The sequence below is a fragment of the Odocoileus virginianus genome, unplaced genomic scaffold (genome assembly GCF_023699985.2).
Source record: "Odocoileus virginianus isolate 20LAN1187 ecotype Illinois unplaced genomic scaffold, Ovbor_1.2 Unplaced_Contig_22, whole genome shotgun sequence".
NCBI classification, from domain to species: domain Eukaryota; kingdom Metazoa; phylum Chordata; class Mammalia; order Artiodactyla; family Cervidae; genus Odocoileus; species Odocoileus virginianus.
Window position 1 is genome coordinate 696071 of NW_027224339.1, and position 23023 is coordinate 719093.

Below are 23023 nucleotides of genomic sequence, written 5' to 3' on the forward strand. Positions count from 1 at the left end.
ACTCCTTGCCCTTAACTCCCTTGTGTGTTAATGCCATTCTAGGGATTCCCTGGTGGAACAGTGGTTAGGACCCTGCACTTTCACTGCTGGAGGGCCAAGTTCAACCCCTGCTCAGGGAATTAAGATCCCACAAGCTGCTCAGCACTGAAAAAAGAAAAAAGAAACCACCACTCCAGAGGTAATAGATTTGAGAAAGTAACTGAAAGCTAGTGTTTTCAGCTCACATATATGACAGACTCAGTCAGAAAAGTCTCCAGCAGAACTGAAAAGCATCTGGCCATTGAAACACACAGACTACCCAAGAGGCCCGAATTGGCTTGAGCAATGCAACAGCCTTTATTGTTGCACCAATACTGCTGTATATGCCCCATTCCTGGTTAGGGCTACCCCCACACCACCCCACCTCACCCCTTGGTCCTTGTCACTGGAATTTTTTTGGGGGGTGGCAGAGCTCCTAAGAGCTGGAGGGAGACAAGTGGGATTGGTGAGTGTTGGGGTCACCTGGGACCAAGGGTTCAATGGGGTCAGGATACCTGAATCCTCTACCCTGATGGGGGTTGAGAACACTTGGATCCTAGGTTCAAAGCTGGGGTTGGGTCTGGAAAAGCCTTGGTTCAGGGTTCAGGATCTGAGAATGCCTTGGTCCCAGACCCCAGCTTTGGGACTGAACATGGAGGATAGACGGGTCCCAGATTGGGGTTGGGGGTGTGGGCCTAGAGTTTGAGGTTGACTATGGATGCTCTGGTCTCCAACCCTGTTTTGGGCCGGATGTATCTCTGGGTCCAAGTTCAGGGCTGGGAAGACTCTGGTTTCCTAAAATGGGAGGTGGGGATGCATATGAGGGAATATCCCAGTTTGGGACCTGGGGAAAGGGTTGCAGTTGTCTGATTTTTTGAACTGGGTGGGAGGCTCCTATTTTAAGGGCTGGGAAAGGGCTCTGGGTTCGGGCTGGGGTGGGGATGGCATTCTCCACGCCTTTGGGTACAGATCCCAGGCCCCTAGGATCCAGCCTCCTGTTCTTGTCCCAGCGCCTCCAGTAGCAGCCCCATTGGTGTCCGCTTGAGACCAATGCTCTCGATCTTGTTCTCAATCTTGTTCTTGAGGTTGCGCAGGCGCAGTGACGCATGCACCAGGATCACTGTGGGCAATACCGAGAGGAGTGGGGTCAGTGGGATGGGACATCTGCCTTTAGCTGATGGGGGGCCAGAGAAAGGAACTGGAACACTGACAGACCAACGGAATGGTCGGTAGCCAGGTCGCCTCTGAACCCTGCTAATATGGCGGAGTAATACGTTTCACAACAGGGTCATGGCCAGAAGGGTGCACAGCAATGGGGACGTGGCTGGCGGAAAGCACTTCAGACCAGCAGTGACGCCCAGAAAGGCGGGTAGTAAGAGGGGCGTTCCCAGAGACGGGCTCAAAGCCAGGGAAGGCGCTTTGTAAAGGAGGGGTGTGGCCTTGCCTGCCGGGTATCCCAGCCCCCTCTCAGCCCAAGAACCAGGGTAGGGCGGGCCTGGCGCCGTTCGCGAGCGCTGGCTGTCTTCCCGGTTATCTCAGGGTAGTGAAGACTCACGAAGCACTGGCCCGGCGATGCTGAGCAGGAAGGTGCCAGCGCCGCCCGCGGCCCAGAGAACGAGGAAGCCGACGGCAAGCACTGCGGCCAGGCAGGCGGCTGGGTGACTGCGACGGCAGCGGCGCACGGCGGCTCGATTCTCAGCCGCCCACACCAGCATGCCAAGGGCCACCGCCACTACCAGCGCGCTTAGGAGGGTGTGCAGCGGCCGCACGTACCTGTGGGGACAATGGAACTAAGCTAGCCCCCGGGCAGGCGGGGAGAGGGCCTCCCAGACCACTGTCCACCAAAGCCTGGATGGGCCCCAAGGGCTTTGGTTTCTTCCCACCTCTACCCCCACTCTGGATCCTCCAGCTCTGCAAATACTCCCGCCAGCCCTGTTCCCAAGAGGTCCACCCTCCAGCTGTGGATCCTTTTTTAAAAAAATCAATCCTACAGTCCCATCTTCCTGAGATCTCCAGCTTCAGACCCTCCCATCCTGCAACCCCCCTCCTCCACACACACACACAGCCAGACTCGCAGCCTTTCCCTGCTCTTTCCTTCTGACCCTGCACCCCCCTCCCCCCCCCCCCGCAAGACCCACTCCTGCCGCACCTCAAACCCACTGTTTGCAAAGGCCCAGCCCTTGCAAATTCCTCTTCCGGTCCTATTTCCATACATTTCCCACTCCCCAGGCCCAGAGTTCCTTCCAGACTTCCTTTCCTTGAAATTCCCCCTCCAGGCTCCCATTTCCTACAGATTCATCCCTCCATCATTGCTAGAACCCCTTCCAGGCTTTCAGTACCACTCTTAACTTCCAATCCTGACCAAGTCCTTCCTCCAGGTTCTCCATCTGTCCCTCGTTTCAGGCCTTCCATCCTTGGGTCCTTCCTCAGGACTCAAGTTTCCCAACTAGTACCTGCTCCTGGAGCAATCCAATTATAGCCAGGTTCCAAGTCCAGATCCTCCACAAGTCCACTCTTCAACTTGACCAAGTCCAGCCCCTGTCTCTGCAGTAAATTGTTCAAGGCCACCTAAAGCTGGTCCCATCACCCCTCAGGCAGTCATGTCCCAATTTCAGGCCCTCCTTATCTTCAGATCCACACTTAACCCTACCCCCGCAGGACCTATTCCAGCCGATCCTCCCATCCCAACCTGTCCCCAAACCTTTGCAAAGGCCCAGCCCTCTTCGAGAGCTTCTGTCACCCAATTTCCCCCTCAGTTCCTCATACTACTGAATTCGCCCTTCAAGGTCTTGCATCCCTCTAAAAATCCCGCGGGCCCACCCTCCATGCCAGTGGGCATCCCCGGCCAACCGGCGCCTCCCTCCCTCCCTCACCCGGCCAAAGCGAGACCAAGGCCGAAGCAGATAAGGTAGTTGGTTTGGTAGTAGAGGAGGTTGTTGATGACGCGGTGGCACCATCGCTGCGGGTCGCAAGGATCCGGGGCCACCAGACGCGCCGACCCCAAAACGAAGTCATCCAAGGCGCGTAGCGGTGGCAGCCGCACCTCCGACATCCTGCCTGTCGTTGTAGCTGGACCAGAGAAGCGGTCGGACTACAACACCCGTAACACCCCGCGCCAACACGAGGCACACCGGGAAATGAAGTCTGGACCCGGCAGCCGCTACCAGGACGACCCAGTGACTGCGCATGTGCACCGATGCACGTGACCGGAAGTGTAAACAACAAACCGGAACTGTAGGGTAGCAGGGGCTGCCGGGAAATTAAGTCTGCGCCATGGGGCGAGACATTCTCATTCACCCCCACGCGGGGGCGCCACAGGGGAGATGCTGGCTGTTCTTACACCCCAGTAGCCAGATCTCAAAGCACACGCAGAGACTGTCAGAAGAACCTGAGCAAGATCCCACTTCTTCCCGTCAAGGTCCAAGAGGGTCACACCTTTCAGGAAACTCCTTTTCAGCCTCATTTTCTCTAGGCCCCACTCCCAAGGTCCAGTCATAAATACTATTAAGGGCCTTTTATTTATATTCATCACATCAGAGAGCATCTCTTTCTGGGAAGTTTTTTAAAAATCCCCACAGGTTCGATTAGGGTACCCACTCTGGGTCCATAGTTTTCTTCAGGCTGGGAGCTCCAGGGGGTCCACTGTCTCCCTGGGTCCCTGGCCTGGCCCTGCAGGCACACAGTCATCAGGAAGTGCTTGGGGCAACTGAGCTGTTTGGGCGTTGCTCTTAAGAGTGCAAAGTGGGCACCCGCTCCATTAATGCATCCTGGGTGGTGCTTCCACAGCACTCCCACCCCCACACAGGCTTTGCAATCTGCCATTGAAGATCCCTAGCACAACCCACAGGGTCCTTAAAAGTCATCATCATCACAGATGTCAAGGTACACGTCGAAAGCCTCTCGGTTGCAGTTTCCATCCGGAGTGAAGACATATTTGTGGAAGGTCCCATCTACACAGATGGCTGGAAGAGAGGGGAGGATTGGAAAAGGTTAGAGGCTGCCAAAGCCACACTCTAATTCTCTCAGGTGTTCCATAGCCTAGGGTCTACCTCCAGGCCTTTGCCCATCTCTTTGCCAACTCTTACTGATGATGGAAGTGACCCATCCATTTTGCTCCCTCAGGCCTCCCATGATCTAAAATTCTTTCAGGTCCAATTTGCAGGCCTCCGCCCATGCAGTACCCCCAGTCAAGGGCTATTCCTACTCACCAATGACAGAGTTGACATTCTTGGAAGTATTTCGACCAAAAGCACAGATGCAGGCTGACTCAGCAGGCACGGTGAAGCTCGCCAGGCTCCACTGAGAGTCCACATACTGCCCAATCATAGGCCCCACCTTGCCCACGCGAGCCAGCCTGCAGGCAATACTGGCTAAGCTCAGGTGTGGTATATGTGCAGGAGGATGATGGGGGTAAGGCAGGGCAGGGCAGGAGGTACTCACGCAGAACGGCGGTTAAGGCGGGTATCCTTGAGAGCAAAGATATGGACTGTACCCTTATCACTGGATGCACACAGGAAGGAGGAATCATGGCTAAAGTTGATGCTGAAAGACAGACCAGCAGTGATGCCCACATGTCATGCTGGGCATGGGGTCAAGAGCCCACCACCCATGCCCTGTGCTTACCAGTAGAGGGTGGCAGGGTCAGTGCCTCGACGCAATTCCACCAGTTTCTCCTTGGACTGTGTGTCAAAAAGGCGAATAAGTGTGCCCTTCTGAGAGGCCGAGGCCACTACCGTGCCTGGCTGGTTCAGAGACACACAGGCCACGTCGCTCTGATGTGCATTGATGGTAAACGGAGCAGATGAAGTGCCAGGCTTTGTGCTTGCCAGGTCCTATGGCAGAAGGAGCAGTTCAGGCTTAGAGTAGGTAGTAAGGAGGTAAGTGGCCAAGAGTCCACAGGGAGAGCCAGTCCACCTACCCATCCCTGCCCACTGGACAGCTCACCACAAGTTGTAGGCTCCCGCACTTGTGTCCTGGGAACACTAGCAGTTGTTTCTCCAGGCTGGGGCAGAGGTCACAGAGCCCTAAGGTGTGAGGGAGGGTGGGCTGGTAAAGAGGATGATGGGGCCAGGCAGGGTCTCAGATGGACAGAACTGGATAAAGGCTGGACTTCAACCTTCTATGATACATGTTACCCACAGAACCTGCAGGGGGCTTGTCCTTGGCTGTGCTCTCCACCATCAAGGCAGATTACCTACCTCCCAATGCATTTGTGGCAGTCCCAGGAGGCCCAGGAATCCCTGGCATACCCGCAGATGTCCTTACTGAGCCTTTTTGCTCTGTGATCTCAGATAGCCAGGGGTGGGACAGGGCCAAGAGTGGGGAGAGAGAACTAGCTAAGGGATGGGAAGATGGATACACTGGGAGTCTCAGCCCATCAGAGCATATCTATGAAGACTCCCTCACCTGCCTCTCTTTCCCAGTTCCTTTCTGCATGTCCCTCTTCCCCATCCACTGCCTCCTGCCATTACATCTGCATCTCAGGGTCCTCTCACCCTTGGGGTTGTCCCGGGTGTCAAATTCAAACAGCTTTCGGGGATTGTCAGGGAAGGAGTATACATAGATGCGGTTCTTCAGCACGATCACGATTCTGTGGGCATCACACAACACAGGATGGTCGTGAGAGAGGGCAGGGTACCCATGCAGGATGAACCCTCTCACCTGCTGGGGGGACTTCCTACCTCCCCCACCCCCAGTCCACCTCAGGCTCACTTGTCATGGCGCATGCGCACAGCCAGCACTGGCTTGGTGAAGGTGAACTCCAGCACCAGCTTGTCCTTGGAGTCCTTGCCCTCCCGGGCATCGTCCCAGATCAGCACTGCTTGGCAGGTGGGTGTGTTGTCGGGGCCAACGTGTAGGGTGAGGGGCAGCCCTGGTGACACAAGACCTACCCCTACTCCCCATGGGACCTCAACCCACTTGTTTAACCTTTTGCTAGCACCCCATGTGATCCTCACACAGCATGACCACTTGTGATTCCTCAGGAGACAGGTTTTAAAACTGTTATACTCATTTACAGATGAGGAAGCTGAGGCTCAAAGGAGTTGGCTATCTGGCCAAGGACCTCACAATCCATTAGTAACCAAGCAGGGACTCATACCCAGGCCTGGAACTTCCCATTGGTAACCATTTCTGCCTCCAGGGTCCCAGTCCATACACCCCCAGAAGATTTCTGTGAGGAATCCTAGGGCTTCTCTTGCCATGCCCCAGTGGGATAAACAAAAACCCTTAAAACAAAATGGTGCTTGAGACTCAAAGCAAGAGGGCACTGGGGAGACTGCCCCAAGATTTTAAAACCTATTGATTGTGTGACCTTGGATAAATCACTTAACCTCTTTGGGCCTCAGTTTCTTTATCTGTAAAAATGGGAATAATGATACTTCCTACCACACATAGTTATTATGAGTATTAAATGAGTTAATACATGTAAAGTGGTTAGGACAGCACCAGGATCACAGCAAGCGCTCTATAGGTAAGGACATGGCATACAGGAGGCATTCAACAAGTGTGTGTTAAATGAAGACAAAACACCAAGCTTCTCAAGCAATGAGATCCAGGACTTGTAAGCCTCACTGTGTGACTCTGAATTACTCTTCATTTGCCAGTGCTTCTGGGAGGCCAGGATTCTAGGGAATCTGGGCCAAGGGTGGGATGGGATGAGGACACTTACCTGAGATCTCTGAGAACTTGGGGCTGCTACCACCGCCCACCAGGGCCAGCAGGTTGGAGCGGTGCAGCATTTCCACCAGGCCCATGCTGCCCACCTGCTCATGGTCTGGACAAGGACCAGGGTGTCAGTAGGGGTGGGTGCCAATGCCCAACCCATCCCTTCTGCCCACTGCACCTCCCCCACCGACAGCTCACCCAGATGCCCCTTCTCCATCAATGGCTCCACGTTGTAGATGCGCACACCTGTCTCCATAGCACAGCAAAAGCAGCCTGGGGATGGGAGGAATCCGGACTGCCTCAAAGGATGCCCAAGTGGGAAGCTAGGGGCTTAACATCCACCTGTAGCCATTCTCTCCCTCCCCCCACTCCAAAAAGGGCACAGGCACAAGCCTCTCTCACTTTGGTCTTGGTTGAAACGCAGACTGGTCACGCCTCGAAGTGGCTGCTGAGTCATGGTCCAGGATTACTTCCCTGGACACAAATGGGGGTAGGGTTGGGAAGAGTCCTTTGGTCTGTTCTCTGAGTCCTAGAACTCCTGTCCTCAACTGATTACTTCTTCCTCCTTCCACTCTGCTACCTAACCCCAGCAGTATTGCAGAGAAGACAAAATCATGGGGAGAATCCTAGGGTCTCCATCTAAGCTCCCAAGACCCCAAGGAGCATGGCCAGGAACAGTCCCATCTTCTCACACTTGGTTGACCCCAACTCTGTGGGCCTACCCTGACCTTGACCACCCCTGCCCCTCCTCCTTACTCCCCGGCCCTGACTATTTCTCAGGAAATAATGAGGTAGGGGGTATTTCAGTGATGTCTCCTCTTTATCCCCAGCCAATCCTGATCTTGGTGCCCAACATAGCCTGGAACCACCCCATACACTTCTCTTCTTACACCTGGACCTAGCACCTAAGTCTGCCTGTCAATAAATGGGAAAGGGAGCTCAAGCACCCACCTCCTCCTGCACCTACCTGACCTGGCCCTGAGACCTCCTATGGTTGGTCCACCATTCTGAGGATCTCTCCTTCTATGTCCTTCTACCCCAACCTATTCTATCACTCCTGAGCTCTCACACCTTCCTTCCTCACAGGCTTCCCGAAATACCTTCAGGATCCCGTTCCTACCTCCAGACAACCCCTCTCATGACATGCTAACTTCTGCCCGATCATGGACAACCTGGACCTTCCCCCAGATCCCTATATGCCCTAAAGACCCTACTTCAGAATTCCCTTATCACTCAGATGCCCCACCCCTGGGACATACCCTTGCATGTGTTCTGCTATCCCTGACTTTGACATGGGTTGGCTGGGACCTACCCTCAGGAATTGCATACCCCTTAAGATCCCTCCTCCAGACTCCCTATCCTCTCCCCAAGACCCTGCCCCAGGGGACCCTACTGCCTCGAGATCGTTGCCCAGGACACAGACTTTCCAAAACTCCTACCTGGGACTACTCAATCCCCCCAGCAAGATGCCTGCCCCAGATTCCCCTAATATTCTTGCCCTAGAGTCCCCATACTCCCTTTAAACACCCATCTTCCCCAAATCTTTGCCCAGGCACACCCTCTTCCCACCCTCCAAATGTCCCCCTCACCTCTTCATACCATCTCCACTGGACTCCCTAATGCTCCCCCCACACACACACACAAAGACCCATTCGTTGGAGATTCCCCAAACTTCCAAGACCTCTTCTTTGGGACCCCCAATCCCAAGACCTGTGCCACCCAAGAACCCTACCCAGGGATTCCTCACACATAGCTCCCCCACCCCTTATGTGCAAGTCCACCCTCATACGCCTCCCAATGCCAGCACCTACTTAAGATGCTTGTCCTACATACCTTCCATCAACCAAAACTCCTGCTCAAAAAACCCTTTTGTCCCCGAGATCGCAACCAATTTTGGGACCATGCCCCAGATCCCTGCCGCCTGCACTGACCTGACCACTGTGCGTCCCCGATCCCAGCTCCAGTTCTCGGTGCCGCCCGCGGCCCGGCTTTCTGACCTCCCGGGCCTTGACGCCCTGTTTTGGTGTTTACATCAGGCCTCACTTCCGGGGGAGGGAGCCTGTGACCGGAAATGACTCACCCTGCCCAGAAAACGCGGCCGGTCCTCCTAGCCCAGCTTCTGGGTCATTGGAGCAATGCGAGTGAGCGTGGCGTCCTCCCAGGAGGGCGCGGGAAGCAGAGGATGCTCAGCCAAGGCATGGCTGTCTGAGAGAACCGCGGACGGGTGGGCGAGAGAGAGTCTTTCCCTCGCTGAGCGGAAAAGGGCGGAAATTCTTCAATTCGGTCCAGCTCGGACAGCTAGAAGTGTTATCTTCTGGGCTAACAGGACGTGGACCTCCGAGGTGGGCTAGAGGGGCCGCCCCAGTTAGCAATTTGTAGTTCCCGTACACTCCTAGGGAGGGGCGACCCAGGACCCTTGAGGCGGGGGCGGTTCTGGAAGCCTTCAAAGCTGTCTATCCCTATAGCCAGGGGAAACCAGGTTGAGATTCCCCATCCCAACCTCTCCGTTTTATTCACAAAGTGAAAAGAAAAAAATTTTTTTTGATGGCAAGATAAATGTTCTCTGTGGGGGGAAGAAACCCCAATTATGTACGTACTGGAAATATTTTTTTATTCAACTTTTAAATTTTGAGATGTGGACTCACGTGTAGTTTTGAGAAATAATACAGAATCCCATGTACTTAAACACTTCCCCCTAAAGGTAACGTGTCATCAAACTATAGTAAAATATTACACTCAGAATATTGATACATTTGATATTGATACAATCCACCCATCATTTACTTTTTTTCAAGTATTGTTTTGATATTTTCAAAAGTTATTAATATATAACAGACAGTGGTTTAATGTATCCTTTTTAATTGATTCATGGTATTCCGTGGAATAAATGTATAATTGTTCAGCTGTTCCCCTACTGATTTGAGAAGGAAATGGCAACCCTCTCCAGTATTCTTGCCTGGAAAATCCCATGGATGGAGGAGCCTGGTAGGCTACAGTCTATGGGGTTGCAGAGTCGGACACGACTGAGCAACTTCACTTTTTTTTCCCCCTACTGATAGCCATCTAGGTTGTTTGATGGACTGTGTTGTCAACATCCACAGGCATGTTTACCTGTGAATTTTGGCCCCATATACTACTTTATGGGCTTCCCTGGTGGCTCAGAGGTAAAGCATCTGCCCACAATGCAGGAGACCTGGGTTTGATCCCTGGGTGGGGAAGATCCCCTGGAGAAGGAAATGGCAACCCACTCCAGTACTCTTGCCTGGAAAATCCCATGGACAGAGGAGCCTGGTAGGCTACAGTCCATGGGGTCACAAAGAGTCGGACACGACTGAGCGACTTCACTTTCTTTCTTTCTACTACTCTAGGCATTACTCCATTGTTATGCTCCTCCACAAAGCTAATCTTCTGGCTCTACTCAGCCTCCACTTTCTCACAACCCAGAGCATATTTAACTTTTTTTTTTCCTGCTGTGCCACTAGCATATTGCAGGATCTTAGTTCGCTGACCAAGGACTGAACCCAGGCCCCAGCAGTGAAAGCTTCAAGTCCTAGCCAGTGGGCCATCAGGGACTTGCTAAGGCATATTTGACTTAATTCAGTTTGGCTTCTATCACGCCCTGTCTCTGAGACTTCTCTTAACCAGATTACTGATGATTAACAATCTTCCCAAACTGGCAGTTACTTCTAACCCTTCCTGTGACCACTCAGCATATTCCACAGTTTCTTGCCCTCACTCTCTTGGTTTTCTCCTCTATCTCTAACTACTGCTCCACTTTTATCGTTTCCAAATATTGGTGTATCCTTGGCCATGCTCCTGGCCCCCTTGCTTTTATAGCCAATATTTTGTCCCTAGGTGACTTCGTCTTGTCTCCTAGCCTTAATTATTGCAAATATTTGTAAGATTCACTAATTTCGGCCTCTGGCCTAGATGTCACCAGACTAGTATATGCTATGGCTTGTTGCACATTTTCACATGGATGTCTCATAAGGCATCTCAGATTTAACCCATCCAAACAGATTTCCTGAATTTCCCTAACTCAAGCACACTCCTGTCACCCTCATCTCAACCAATGGTACCATAACACTGAGTTTGCCATGCAAGCCAAAGAGCAGATGTATCGTGTTTGATTCTCCTTTGTCATCTGGCAAATTCTGTTGATACCATGTCAAAATGGTATTACAGATACAACCCCTGGGATTTCCCTAGTTCGTCCAGTGGGTAAGAACCCACCTGCCAATGCAGGGGACATGGGTTCTATTCCTGGTCTGGGAAGATTCCACATGCTGTGAAGCAACTAAGCCCGTGCACCACAACTCACAAGTGCTGCAACTACTGAAGCCTGTGCGCCTAGAGTCCATACTCTGCAACGAGAAGCCTCCACAATGAGAAGCCTGTGCACTACAACTAGAGAGTAGCCCCTGCTCTCCGCAACTAGAGAAAGCCCACACAGCAACGAAGACCTAGTGCAGCCAAAAATAAATAAATAATAAATAAATATAGCAGTGTGTACATGTCAAAAAAAAAAAAAGGCCTGGCACATAGGTCAATTGGAAAAACTCATAATTCACAGGGCATGGAATACACAGGAAGGTTGTGGGGAATAATTAGCCCTGGACTTGGTACCACTCCATACCCAATTAATAAATCATTAAAGGAAGAACCTGAAAAATAAAATTGTTTCCAAGTAACTGTGTTTCAGTACAAAGATAAGGAAGATTCATAGGGATAATAATAATAAAACCCTAGTACCTAATAAGGTAAAATTCACAATGTCTGTTACCCCCCACCAAAAAAAATGACTAGGCATAAAAAGAAGGAAGAGGTATATACTACAATGTGGAAGAACCTTGAAAAACATATGCTAAGTGAAAAGAGCCAGTCACAAAGGACCACATGGTGTATGATCCCATTTGTAGATAATGTCCATAATAGGCAAGTGAAATACAAAATAGATTAGTGGTTGCCTAGGGCTGGTGGGGTGCAGGATATGACTGGGGGAAAAAAAGGCAATGACTGCTAAGGAGTATGGGGTTTTGGGGTGATGAAAATGTTCTAAAACTGATTGTGGTGATGGTTGTACAAGCCTGTAAGTATCCTTTAAAAGGAACATTTAACTGTACACTTTAAATCGTGTATTGTGTGGTGTGTGAATTATATCTCAATGTTATTTTTTTAAAGTAGGAAAACAGGACCCATAATAATCAATCAATGGAAATTGACCCAGAATGGACACATATGTTAGAATTAGGAGAGAATAATGCTAAAAAAAAGTTATTAAAAGCTGCACTCCATATGTTAAAAAAAGTTATCAGAGACATGGAATATTCACCCAAAGTGAATTTCTAAAGATGAAAAACACACCCGATGGGATTAATGGCTAGACATTTCAGAAGAAAAACATTAATGACTTAAAGTCCTAGCAATAAAAACTAAGAAAATGGAAAAGGAATCTCTAAAAATAAAAAGAGCATATGTGAGCTGTGGAACAATTTTGTGTGACTTAATATGCAGGAATCTAAACCCCAAAGAAGCAGAGGGGACAGAAAAAGTATGTAAAGAATAAAGTCCTAAAACTTTCCAAAATTAATGAAAAATATAAGCTAACAGATCCAAGAAATTCAATGAACACCAGCAAAAGATGCATGAAAAATACTACACAAAGGCACATTGTAATAAAATTGCTCCAAACCAATGAAGAGAAAATATTTATTTTTTCTTCCAGTTTTATTGAGGTACAGTTGACTTACAGCACTATATGTGGAAAATTCTGAAAGAGATAGGAATACCAGACCACCTGACCTGCCTCTTGAGAAACCTGTATGCAGGTCAGGAAGCAACAGTTAGAACTGGACATGGAACAACAGACTGGTTCCAAATAGGAAAAGGAGTACGTCAAGGCTGTATATTGTCACCCGTGCTTATTTAACTTATATGCAGGGTACATCATGAGAAACGCTGGGCTGGAGGAAGCACAAGCTGGAATCAAGATTGCTGGGAGAAATATCAATAACCTCAGATATGCAGATGACACCACCCTTATGGCAGAAAGTGAAGAAGAACTAAAGAGTCTCTTGATGAAAGTGAAAGAGGAGAGTGAAAAAGTTGGCTTAAAGCTCAATATTCAGAAAACTAAGATCATGGCATCTGGTCCCATCACTTCATGGCAAACAGATGGGGAAACAGTGGAAACAGTGGCTGACTTTATTTTTCTGGGCTCCAAAATCACTGCAGATGGTGACTGCAGCCATGAAATTAAAAGACGCTTGCTCCTTGGAAGGAAAGTTATGACCAACCTAGACAGCATATTAAAAAGCAGAGACATTACTTTGCCAACAAAGGTCTGTCTAGTCAAGGCTGTGGTTTTTCCAGTAGTCATGTATGGATGTGAGAGTTGGACTATAAAGAAAGCTGAGCACCGAAAAACTGATGCTTTTGAACTGTGGTGTTGGAGAAGACTCTTGAGAGTCCCTTGGACTGCAAGGAGATCCAACCAGTCCATTCTAAAGGAGATCAGTCCTGGGTGTTCATTGGAAGGACTGATGTTGAAGCTGAAACTCCAATACTTTGGCCACCTGATGCGAAGAACTGACTCATTTGAAAAGACCCTGATGCTGGGAAAGATTGAGGGCAGGAGGAGAAGGGGACGACAGAGGATGAGATGGTTGGATGGCATCACCGACTCAATGGACATGGGTTTGGGTGGACTCCGGGAGTTGGTGATGGACAGGGAGGCCTGGCGTGCTGCAGTTCATGGGGTCGCAAAGAGTCGGACACAACTGAGTGACTGAACTGAACTGAACTGACAACACTATATAAGTTCGAAGTGTACATACAGATAATGACTTGATTTACATACACCGTAAAATGATTATCACAAGTTTAGTGAACATCCATCATTCCATATAAATATAAAATTAAGGAAATAGAAAAAAATTTTCCCTGTGATCCTCTTATAATTTACACTTTTATATATAACATACAGCAGTGTTAATTATATTTATCATGTTGTACATTACATCCCTAGTACTTATTTATCTTATAACTGGAAGTTTGTATCTTTTAAATCATCTTCATCTTATTCCCCCTTTCCCACCCCCACCTCTGGCAAACACAAATCTGATCTCTTTCTATGAGTTTGGTTGTTTGTTCTTGAAGGTGGGGAGTAGGGGAAGGGGCAGCAAGAAAGACAATTAGGAGGCTATTTCAGTAAATCAGTGGTTTTTTGTGCCTTATGGCAGAAAGCAAAGAACTAAAGAGCCTCTTGATGAAAGTGAAAGAGGAGAGTGAAAAGTTGGCTTAAAACTCAACATTCAGAAAACTAAGATCATGGCATCTGGTCCCATCACTTCATGGCAAATAGATGGGAAACAATGGAAACAGTGAGAGACTTTATTTTTTGGGCTCCAAAATCACCTGCAGATGGTGACTGCAGCCATGAAATTAAAAGATGCTTGCTCCTTGGAAGAAAAGTTATGACCAACCTAGACAGCATATTAAAAAGCAGAGACATTACTTTGCCAACAAAGGTCCGTCTAGTCAAGGCTATGGTTTTTCCAGTAGTCATGTATGGATGTGAGAGTTGGACTATAAAGAAAGCTGAGTGCCAAAGAACTGATGCTTTTACAAGGAGATCAAACCAGTCCATCCTAAAGGAAGTCAGTCCTGAATATTCATTGGAAGGACTGATGCTGAAGCTGAAGCTCCAATACTTTGGCCACCTGATGGGAAGAACTGACTCATTGGAAAAGACCCTGATGCTGGGAAAGATTGAAAGTGGGAAGAGAAGGGGATGACAGAGGATGAGATGGTTGGATGGCATCACCGACTTGACGATGTTTGAGTAAGCTCTGGGAGTTGGTGATGGACAGGGAAGCCTGGCGTGCTGCAGTCCATGGGGTCACAAAGAGTTGGACATGACTGAGAAACTGAACTGAACTGTCCTTCAACACAGGGTTGACTTTCAACAACTTTCCTGGTGCTGTTAAAACTTCTGATAGTAGGAGTACCACCACCCCCCTTCACCTCCACAGTGAGTGTTTTACCTCATCTTTTTTCCTGGAGCAAATAGGACTTAGCATCTTATTTGAATTAAGATGTATTCCTAAGTCTTTAATGCTTTTTAGTTTGCTTTTCAAACCAGCAGTCTGATTATTTACTTACTGCTGTATATTAACAGAACAGTCACCAGAGAATGAAGAATGATGCACATGCCTGTCATGCCATGTTGTCACAAGGAAGGCCATCAGGATCAAAAAGGACCCATCTGTCATGATTGAGTAACATGTGGAAGAAATCCAAACTAGGATGAACGTTTAGGCATTCCAGATTTGTGGGAATGAGTTTCAAGTATCTATATCTCAGTCAAAATCTTTCTTAAAACAGAAATCTTGAAGTTAAACATGGCTCTGCTCAAACCTGGTTGGGTCAACTTTAATATTAGAATTTCTCCTTGGAAGATTTCACCTTCTTTTGTGGATATGACACAATGAATTAATTTTCTCTTAACACATCCTGGAAAATGGATTGTTTGGCAATTGAGAAATTAAGTTTTGCTCTGATGTTCTGAAAAGTAACATACTAATCTTTATTTAACAGCTAATTACTGAACATTTATTCGTTCATTTATCCAATGTATATTGAGTGCCTACAACACACCAGGTACCTGTACTAAGTGATGGAGAATGGAACAATAAACAGAACAATGTCCTTGGAGGAGAAAGGTGGTGAATAAATGGATGAGTAAACATGTATTTATATATAAATTAGAGAGAAAATGGATTAGGAGATAGGAAGGGTTGCTATCTTATCTGGGATGATCAAAGAAACTTCTGTGATAAGGTGACATTGGAGTAGAAACCTGAGGGAATGAAGTCTGTGGAAGTTTGGGGAAAGAGCATTCTGGGAGAAGGAACAGCAAAGATATCAGTGCATCCTGAGCAAGTGAGTCACAGAAGTTATGTTGTGGGGGCAGAATATGCAGGGCCTCATCGCCATTTGAAATGCTTTGGCTCCTATTCTGAGTGGGATAGGGAGCCATTTGGAGGGTTTGGGGCAGAGAAGAGAGACATAAGCAGACTGGCTTCTGTGTGTGGACCACACAGAAGGCAGGGAGGAGGGGAAGGGGCAGCAAGAAAGACAGTTAGGGGGCTATTTCAGTAAATCACGCAGTGGTTTTTGGTGCCTTGGACACTGGGCAGTGGAGGAGATGTTTTCTGGAATTATTTTGAAGGTAGAGCTGAAGGACTATGTTGATGGATTAGATACAGGGTGTGTGGATGATAGGAGTTAAGACTCAGAAGGTTTTAGTTAAGCTGAGAGCTGGAGAAGCAGATTAGGAGTTTTGTATTGTTCTTGTGAACTCTGAAATGCTTCTGAAATATCATTTAGAGATGTTATATAGGTGATTGGATATGACTAAAGGTCAGGAGTGAGGTACAGGCTGGAGACAACACATTTAGGAGGCATCAGAATGTCAAACTCATTTACAGCCAGAGGAAATTACCTAGGAAGTGAAAGTAGGTGAGGTTAGAAGCCTAAGCCCTGGGGCATTTCCAAGGTATAAAAGTCAGTGTAATGAGGAGGAACTGGCAAAAGACTGAGTAGGAGCAGCCAGTGTGGCAAGAACAGAACCAAGGAAGTATTTCTGGAAGTCAAGAGAAAAAGCATTTCAAGAAGGGAGTCAAATGTTGCTGAGAGGGAATGATAAGGAGCACTCATGATATGCAGGCACTGGGTGTATAAAGATGAGCCAGAATGTCAGGCACATAGTAGGTGTCCATGTACTTTTAATTGTAACAACATATACACAACAAGATGCTTCCCTGGGGGCTCAGAAGGTAAAGAATCTGCCTGCAAGGCAGGAAACCTGGGTTTGATCCCTGGGTGGGGAAGATTCCATGGAGAAGGGAATAGCTGGCTACCCAATCCAGAATTCTTGGCTGGAAAATCCCATGGACTGGTGGACTACAGTCTGTGGGATCAACTGAGCGACTAACACTTTCACTTTTTAATACATAACATAAAATTTACTACCTTAACCATTTTTAAGTATACAGTGCATGAGTGTTAAGAATATTTACATTGTTGTGAAACAAATCTTCAGAACTTTTTTATCTTGCAAAACTGAAACTCTAATTAGACAGGATCTCCCCACTCAGCCTCCTGCCCCTCTCCAGTCCCTGGCAACTACCTTTCTACTTTATGTTTCTATGAATTTGACTCCTTTAGGTACCTCACATAAGTGGAAACATACAGTATTTGTTTTCTTATGACTGGTTTATTTCACACAATGTTCTCAAGGTTCATTCGTATTGCAGCATGTGTCAGAATTTCCTTCCCTTTAGAGGCTGAATAATATTCTATTGTATGAATATTCCACTTTTTGCTTATCCATTCATTTATTGATGGACACTTGGATTGCTTCCACCTTTTGGCTTTTGTGACTAATGCCACAATGAACATGGGTATGCAAAGTCTATTTCATACTGTGCTTTCAATTATTGTGGATATTTTTCCAGAAGGGGAATTGTTGGATCATATAGTAATTCTGCTTTTTTTTTTAATTTGGGGGGAACTGCCATATTTTTTTTTCCATAGCAGCTGCACCATTTTATATTCCTACCAAGAGTGCACAAGGGTTCTAATTTTCTCCACATCTGAACCAACACTGCTTTTCTTTTTTATAGTAACCATCCTAATGAGTGTAAGGCCCAGAGAACTGTCATTCTTGATCTGTATGGCAGTTCCCTGGAAACCTTCACTTACAGGGCTTGTTTTTATTTGACCTGATACAGAGCTCTCTCTGAATCACATCTGCCTGAGGTGGTGATAACAGCTGGAATCAACAAGTTGACCAAAAAATCATGAAAAACTGGGAGTGAGATGTCCAGAGGGACCTTTGAAAAACTCTGACATATTTCTGGAAATCTGGAAGGCCACATGCATGTGCAACTGCAGGATTGCAAGCATGCTCAGGAAAGAACTGATGCTTTCACCTCTGGGTGATTTTTCTTATTGGAGTATAGCTGACTTACAATGTTGAGTTAGTGTCAGGTGTACAGCAAAGTGAGTAAGTTAGCCAAATATATATGTATTTCCACTCATTTTCAAATTCTCTTCCCATGCTGGTTATTACAGAATATTGAGTAGAGTTCCCTGTGCTATACAGTAGGTCCTTATTAGTTATCTATTTTATATATAGTAGTGTGTATATGTTGAGAAGGCAATGGCAACCCACTCCAGTATACTCTTGCCTGGAAATTCCCAAGGAGGAGCCTGGTAGGCTGCAGTCCATGGGGTCGCTAAGAGTTGGACGTGACTGAACGTCTTCACTTTCACTTTTCTCAATCATGCATTGGAGAAGGAAATGGCAACCCACTCCAGTGTTCTTGCCTGGAGAATCCCAGGGACAGGGGGAGCCTGGTGGGCTGCTGTCTATGGGGTCGCACAGAGTCAGACATGACTGAAGTGACTCAGCAGCAGCAGCAGCAGCAGCAGCAGTGTGTATATGACCAATCCAGTCTCCTAATGTATCACTTTCCCCCACGTTTCCCCTTTGGTAAACCATAAATTTGACTTTGAGATCTGTGAGTCTGTTTAAGTTCATTTGTATCATTCTTTTTTTTAGATTCCACATATAAGTGGTATTATGTGGTACTTGTCCTTCCTGCCTGACTTACTTCACTTAGTATGATAACTTCTAGGTCCATCTGTGTTGCTACAAACGGCATTGTTTCCACCTCTGGGTGATCTTGACACCCTGTGGAAAACTCTGCTAAGGTAGAGCTGTAAACTACCTTGCTGGAGTTTTCAAAGCATGCAGTGACACACACAGAAACGCTAGGCAAAGGTTGAAGACCTGGTTCAAAGAACTTAAAGAAATCTCTACTGGCTGGCTACTAAGTTAATGAAGGTCACTTTGGTGAGCACACACAACAAAGAATATAGACTTTACAAAATCAGTTAAGAAAAGTCACTAAACGGCAGCAACAACAAACTCTGGGGAGGAGAGAATCTGAATTCCAGAGCTGCCACATTATTTCAAATGTCCACATTTGAAATTGCAATGAAAATAGAAAGTATAAACCAGACTTCCCTGGTGGTCCAGTGGTAAGAATCCACCTGCCAATGCAGGGGACATGGGTTTGATCCCTGGTCCAGGAAGATCCCACATGCTGCAGGGCAACTAAGCCCATGTGCCACAACTACTGAGCCCACACTCTAGAGCCTGTGCTCTGCAACAAGAGAAGCCACCACAATGAGAAGCCCACACACTGCAACTAGAGAGCTCCAACTAGAAAGCAGTCCCGGCTCACCACAACTAGAGAAAGCCTGCCCACAGTAACAGAGTAACCCAGCACAACCAAAAATAAATACATAAAATTAAAAAAAAGTATAAACCATACACAGGGGAAAAGTCACTAAATAGAAACCATCCCTAAGGAAGCCCAAACATTGGATGTACTACAGATTTTTTTTAAGTATAGTTGATTTACAGTGTTGTGTTAGTTTCTGGTGTACAGCATCAGTGATTAAGAATATATATATTCTGGGGTTTCCCTGGTGGTCCAGTGGCTAAGACTCTGTACTCCCAATGCAGGGGGCCTGGGTTTGATCCCTGGTCAGGGAACTAGATCCCACATGCCACAACTAAGAGTTCACATGCTGCAACTAAAATCCTGCATGCCACAACTAAGACCCAGTGCAACCAAAAAAAAAAAGTATATATATATCTATCTATCTACTAATCCCAAACTCATAATTTATCCCTCCTCCATCCCCTTTCCCCTTTGTTAACCATACATTTATTTTCTATGTCTGTGGGTCTGTTGCTATTTTGTAAATAAGTTCGGTTGTATCATATTTTATTTTTTGGCTGTGCTGGGTCTTTGTTGCAGCATGCAGGCCTCTCTAGTTATCTGGAGGCTTAATTGCCCCAGGGCATGTGGGATCTTAGTTCCCATAGGTTAAATTGAACCTGCGTCCGCCTGCAGTGGAAGGCAGATTTTGAACCACTAGACCATCAGGGAAGTCCTTGTATATTTTAGATTTCACATGTAAGAGTCACATGTAAATGATAGCGGGTTTCCCATGTGGCGCAGTGGTAAAGAATCTGCCTGCCAATGTAGGAGACGCAAGAGATGCAGGTTTGATCTCTGGGTCAGGAAGATCCCCTGGAGTAGGAAATGGCAACCCACTCCAGTATTCTTGCCTGGAAAACTCCATGGACAGAGGAGCCTGGCGGGCTACAGTCCATGGGGTCACAAAAGAGTTGGACACAACTGAACGACTAACACTTTCACTGCCATATGCAACAATATTAATGGACTTCAAGGACATTTTACTAAGTGAAATAAGCCAGACACAGAAAGACAAGTACTACCTGATTCCATTTATATGAGGTATGTAAAATAGATTCGGGACTTCCCTGGTGGTTCAGTGGTTAAGAATCCACCTTGCAATGCAGGGGACACAGGTTTGATCCCTGGTCAGGGAACCAAGATCCCACATGCCACAGGGCCACTAAGCCTATGAGCTCTAGAGCCTTTGAGACAGAACAAGACAGCCTGTGTGCTGCAACTACTGAAGCCTATGTGCCACAACTAGAGAGTCTGGGTGCTGCAATGAAAGATCCTGCATGATGCAATGAAGATCCCACGTGCCACAGCTAAGACCCAACACAGCCAAATAAATAAATAAACATTAAAAATAAAATAATCAAATTCATAAAATTAAAGTCTAGAATGGTGGTAAACAGGGGCTGGGTAGAGGGAGAAATGGGAAGTTATTAATCAACAGGCATAAAGTTTCAGTTAAGTAAGATTAATAAGCTTTGGAGATTTGCTGTACATTGTACCTGTAGTCAACAATAATGTATTATATACTTAAAATTTGTTAAAAGCAGAGATCTTATGTTGAGTGTTTTCATCACAATAAGATCTAAAAAATAAAGCTCTTTGGAAGAAAAAAAATATGGATTAGTTAATCTATTTTGGAAGCCTTCTCCATTTTGCATTAATGAGAGTCTAGTTGTGACTATGGCCTTTGTCCTAGAGACATTGCCCAAGGTTTGACACTGAAACGGGTCTGCCATTTTCTTTTAAATGCTTTTCAAAATTATTTTTATTTTTGGTTGCACTGGGTCTTCATTGCTGCTGTGTGGGCTTTCTCTAGTTGCAGAGAGTAGGGGCTACTCTCTAGTTGTGGTATGTGGGCTTCTCATTGAGGTGGTTTCGCTTGTTGCAGAGCACAGGGTCTGGGCACATGGGCTTCAACAGTTGCAGCACATGGGCTCAGCAGCAGTGGTTCATGGGCCCTAGTAGGCTTTAGTAGTTGAGGCTAGTAGGTTCAGTAGTTTCGACACCCAGGATCCAGAGCATGGGCTCAGTAGTTGTGGCACACAGGCTTGGTTGCCCTGCGGCATGTGGGATCTTCCTGGACCAGGGAACCCATGTCCCCTGCATTGGCAGGGTGGATTCTCATCCACTGTGCCACAAGGGAAGCCCTGCAGTTTTCTTTTGAAGAGTAGTTTGTAACTGGTGCTTATATCATAAGCCCCTGGGGGGTTCATTATAACAGAGTGCTGGTTCCCAACTCCAGAATGTCAAATTCATTAGGTCCAGAGAGGACCTGAGACTTTGTATTTCTGCCCTGTTTACAGGTGATGCTGCTGCTACTGCTAGTCTGGGGTCCACACTTTGAGAATCACTGCTTGCCTGATACCACAAAGTAATAAAACTCTGCCCCTGGAGTATTGTCCTAACCTCCTCATGGGAGCCTTTGATTCAAGATATAGCCAGAGTCCCTAGAAGGACAGGAAGCAGGGAATGGCCACTCACTCCAATATTCTTGCCTGGAGAATCCCCATGGACAGAGGAACCTGGTGGGCTACAGTCCATGGGGTCTCAAGGAGTCAGACACAACTGAGCAACTAACACATTGTATATAGTAGGAGGTATGAATCCAGGCTCCTTCCTTTGTGATCTTGGATTAGGCGAAGATTTCTTAGATAAGACATCAAAAGGACAATCCAAAAAGAACAAACTGATAAATTTAACTACATCAACATTGAACATTTCTGCTTTTCAAAAGCCATTGCTAACTTTCTGCCTCACCAGCCACTGTAGAGCAGTGGCTGTGGCTCTGCTCTTCCCCATGGCCATGGGCCTCAACAAGGGCCAAAAGATGACCAAGAACATGAGCAAACTGAGGCACAGCCACCTCCTCGAGCGCCTTACCAAACACACCAAGTTCGTGCGGGACATGATCCGGGAGGTGTGTGGCTTCGCCCCTTACGAGCGACGCGCCATGGAGCTGCTCAAGGTCTCCAAGGACAAGCAGGCCCTCAAGTTCATCAAGAAAAGGGTGGGGACACACATCCACACCAAGAGGAAGAGAGAGGAGCTGGGCAACGTCCTGGCCATCATGAGGAAAGCAGCAGCCAAGAAGGACTGAGTCCTTCCCCTCTGTGCACAATAAACCTTTTCAGAAAACAAAAAAGACATTGTTAAGAGAATGAACAGACAAGCCACAGACTGCCAAGAAAAATACTTGCAAAGCATATATCTGATAGTGTCAGTATCCAGAAGACTGGGGAATAAGAACTGCTTCTTGAAAGGTCTATTAATAGGATATGGCAAAAGGGGTGGTGTATGAGGAAACCAGAATTGAAAGAGACACGTGCACCCCAATGTTCATCGCAGCACTGTTTATAATAGCCAGGACGTGGAAGCAACTAGATGTCCATAAGCAGACGAATGGATAAGAAAGCTGTAGTACATATACACAATGAAATATTACTCAGCCATTAAAAAGAATGCATTTGAATCAGTTCTAATGAGGTGGATGAAACTGGAGCCTATTATACAGAGTGAAGTAAGCCAGAAAGAAAAACACCAACACAGTATACTAACACGTATATATGGAATTTAGAAAGATGGTAACGATAACCCTATATGTGAGACAGCAAAAGAAACACAGATGTACAGAACAGTCTTTGGACTCTGTGGGAGAAGGAGAGGGTGGGATGATCTGAGAGAATAGCATTGAAATGTGTATATTATCATATATGAAACAGATCACCAGTCCAGGTTTGATGCATGAGACAGGGTGCTCAGGGCTGGTGCACTGGGATGACCCAGAGGGATGGGATGGGGAGGGAGGTGGGAGGGGGTTCAGGATGGGGAACACATGTAAACCCATGGCTGATTCATATCAATGTATGGCAAAAACCACTACAATATTGTAAAGTAATCAGTTCAGTTCAGTTGCTCAGTTGTGTCCGACTCTTTGCAACCCCATGAATCGCAGCACGCCAGGCCTCCCTGTCCATCACCAA

General features: G+C 47.1%; 3 protein-coding genes and 1 non-coding gene across 9 annotated transcripts; 2 read left to right on the plus strand and 2 right to left on the minus strand.

The window, feature by feature from the left end:
• Positions 1–312: 312 nt before the first annotated feature.
• PRAF2 (PRA1 domain family member 2) lies at positions 313–3182 on the minus strand. The gene is made up of 3 exons (XM_020876726.2): positions 2892–3182; positions 1574–1791; positions 313–1138 (listed from the first exon to the last, which is right to left on the minus strand). The coding sequence occupies exons 1-3, from the start codon at positions 3068–3070 to the stop codon at positions 999–1001; spliced, it is 537 nt and encodes a 178-aa protein (XP_020732385.1). The 5' UTR covers positions 3071–3182; the 3' UTR covers positions 313–998.
• Positions 3183–3517: 335 nt separating this feature from the next.
• Positions 3518–9430, minus strand: WDR45 (WD repeat domain 45). Of its 6 annotated transcripts, none has more exons than XM_070464268.1 (11): positions 8765–9430; positions 7087–7158; positions 6883–6957; positions 6689–6793; positions 5731–5911; positions 5514–5608; positions 4963–5042; positions 4642–4850; positions 4459–4560; positions 4227–4372; positions 3518–3980 (listed from the first exon to the last, which is right to left on the minus strand). In XM_070464268.1, the coding sequence occupies exons 2-11, from the start codon at positions 7139–7141 to the stop codon at positions 3871–3873; spliced, it is 1158 nt and encodes a 385-aa protein (XP_070320369.1). In that variant the 5' UTR covers positions 7142–7158; positions 8765–9430; the 3' UTR covers positions 3518–3870. The 6 variants fall into 6 exon arrangements, 5 of the variants coding, with proteins under 5 accessions (XP_070320369.1, XP_070320370.1, XP_020732412.1 ...); XM_070464269.1 differs by lacking the exon at positions 8765–9430 and adding an exon at positions 8616–8742 and having other exon boundaries at positions 5731–5890; XM_020876753.2 differs by lacking the exon at positions 8765–9430 and adding an exon at positions 8616–8742 and having other exon boundaries at positions 5731–5905.
• On the plus strand, positions 8586–22140 carry LOC139034061 (large ribosomal subunit protein eL36-like). Its single transcript, XM_070464247.1, has 2 exons — positions 8586–8707; positions 21804–22140. The coding sequence occupies exons 1-2, from the start codon at positions 8586–8588 to the stop codon at positions 22138–22140; spliced, it is 459 nt and encodes a 152-aa protein (XP_070320348.1).
• Positions 19243–19315, plus strand: TRNAG-CCC (transfer RNA glycine (anticodon CCC)). The gene has a single exon. It is a non-coding gene; the product is annotated as a tRNA-Gly (tRNA).
• Positions 22141–23023: the final 883 nt, after the last annotated feature.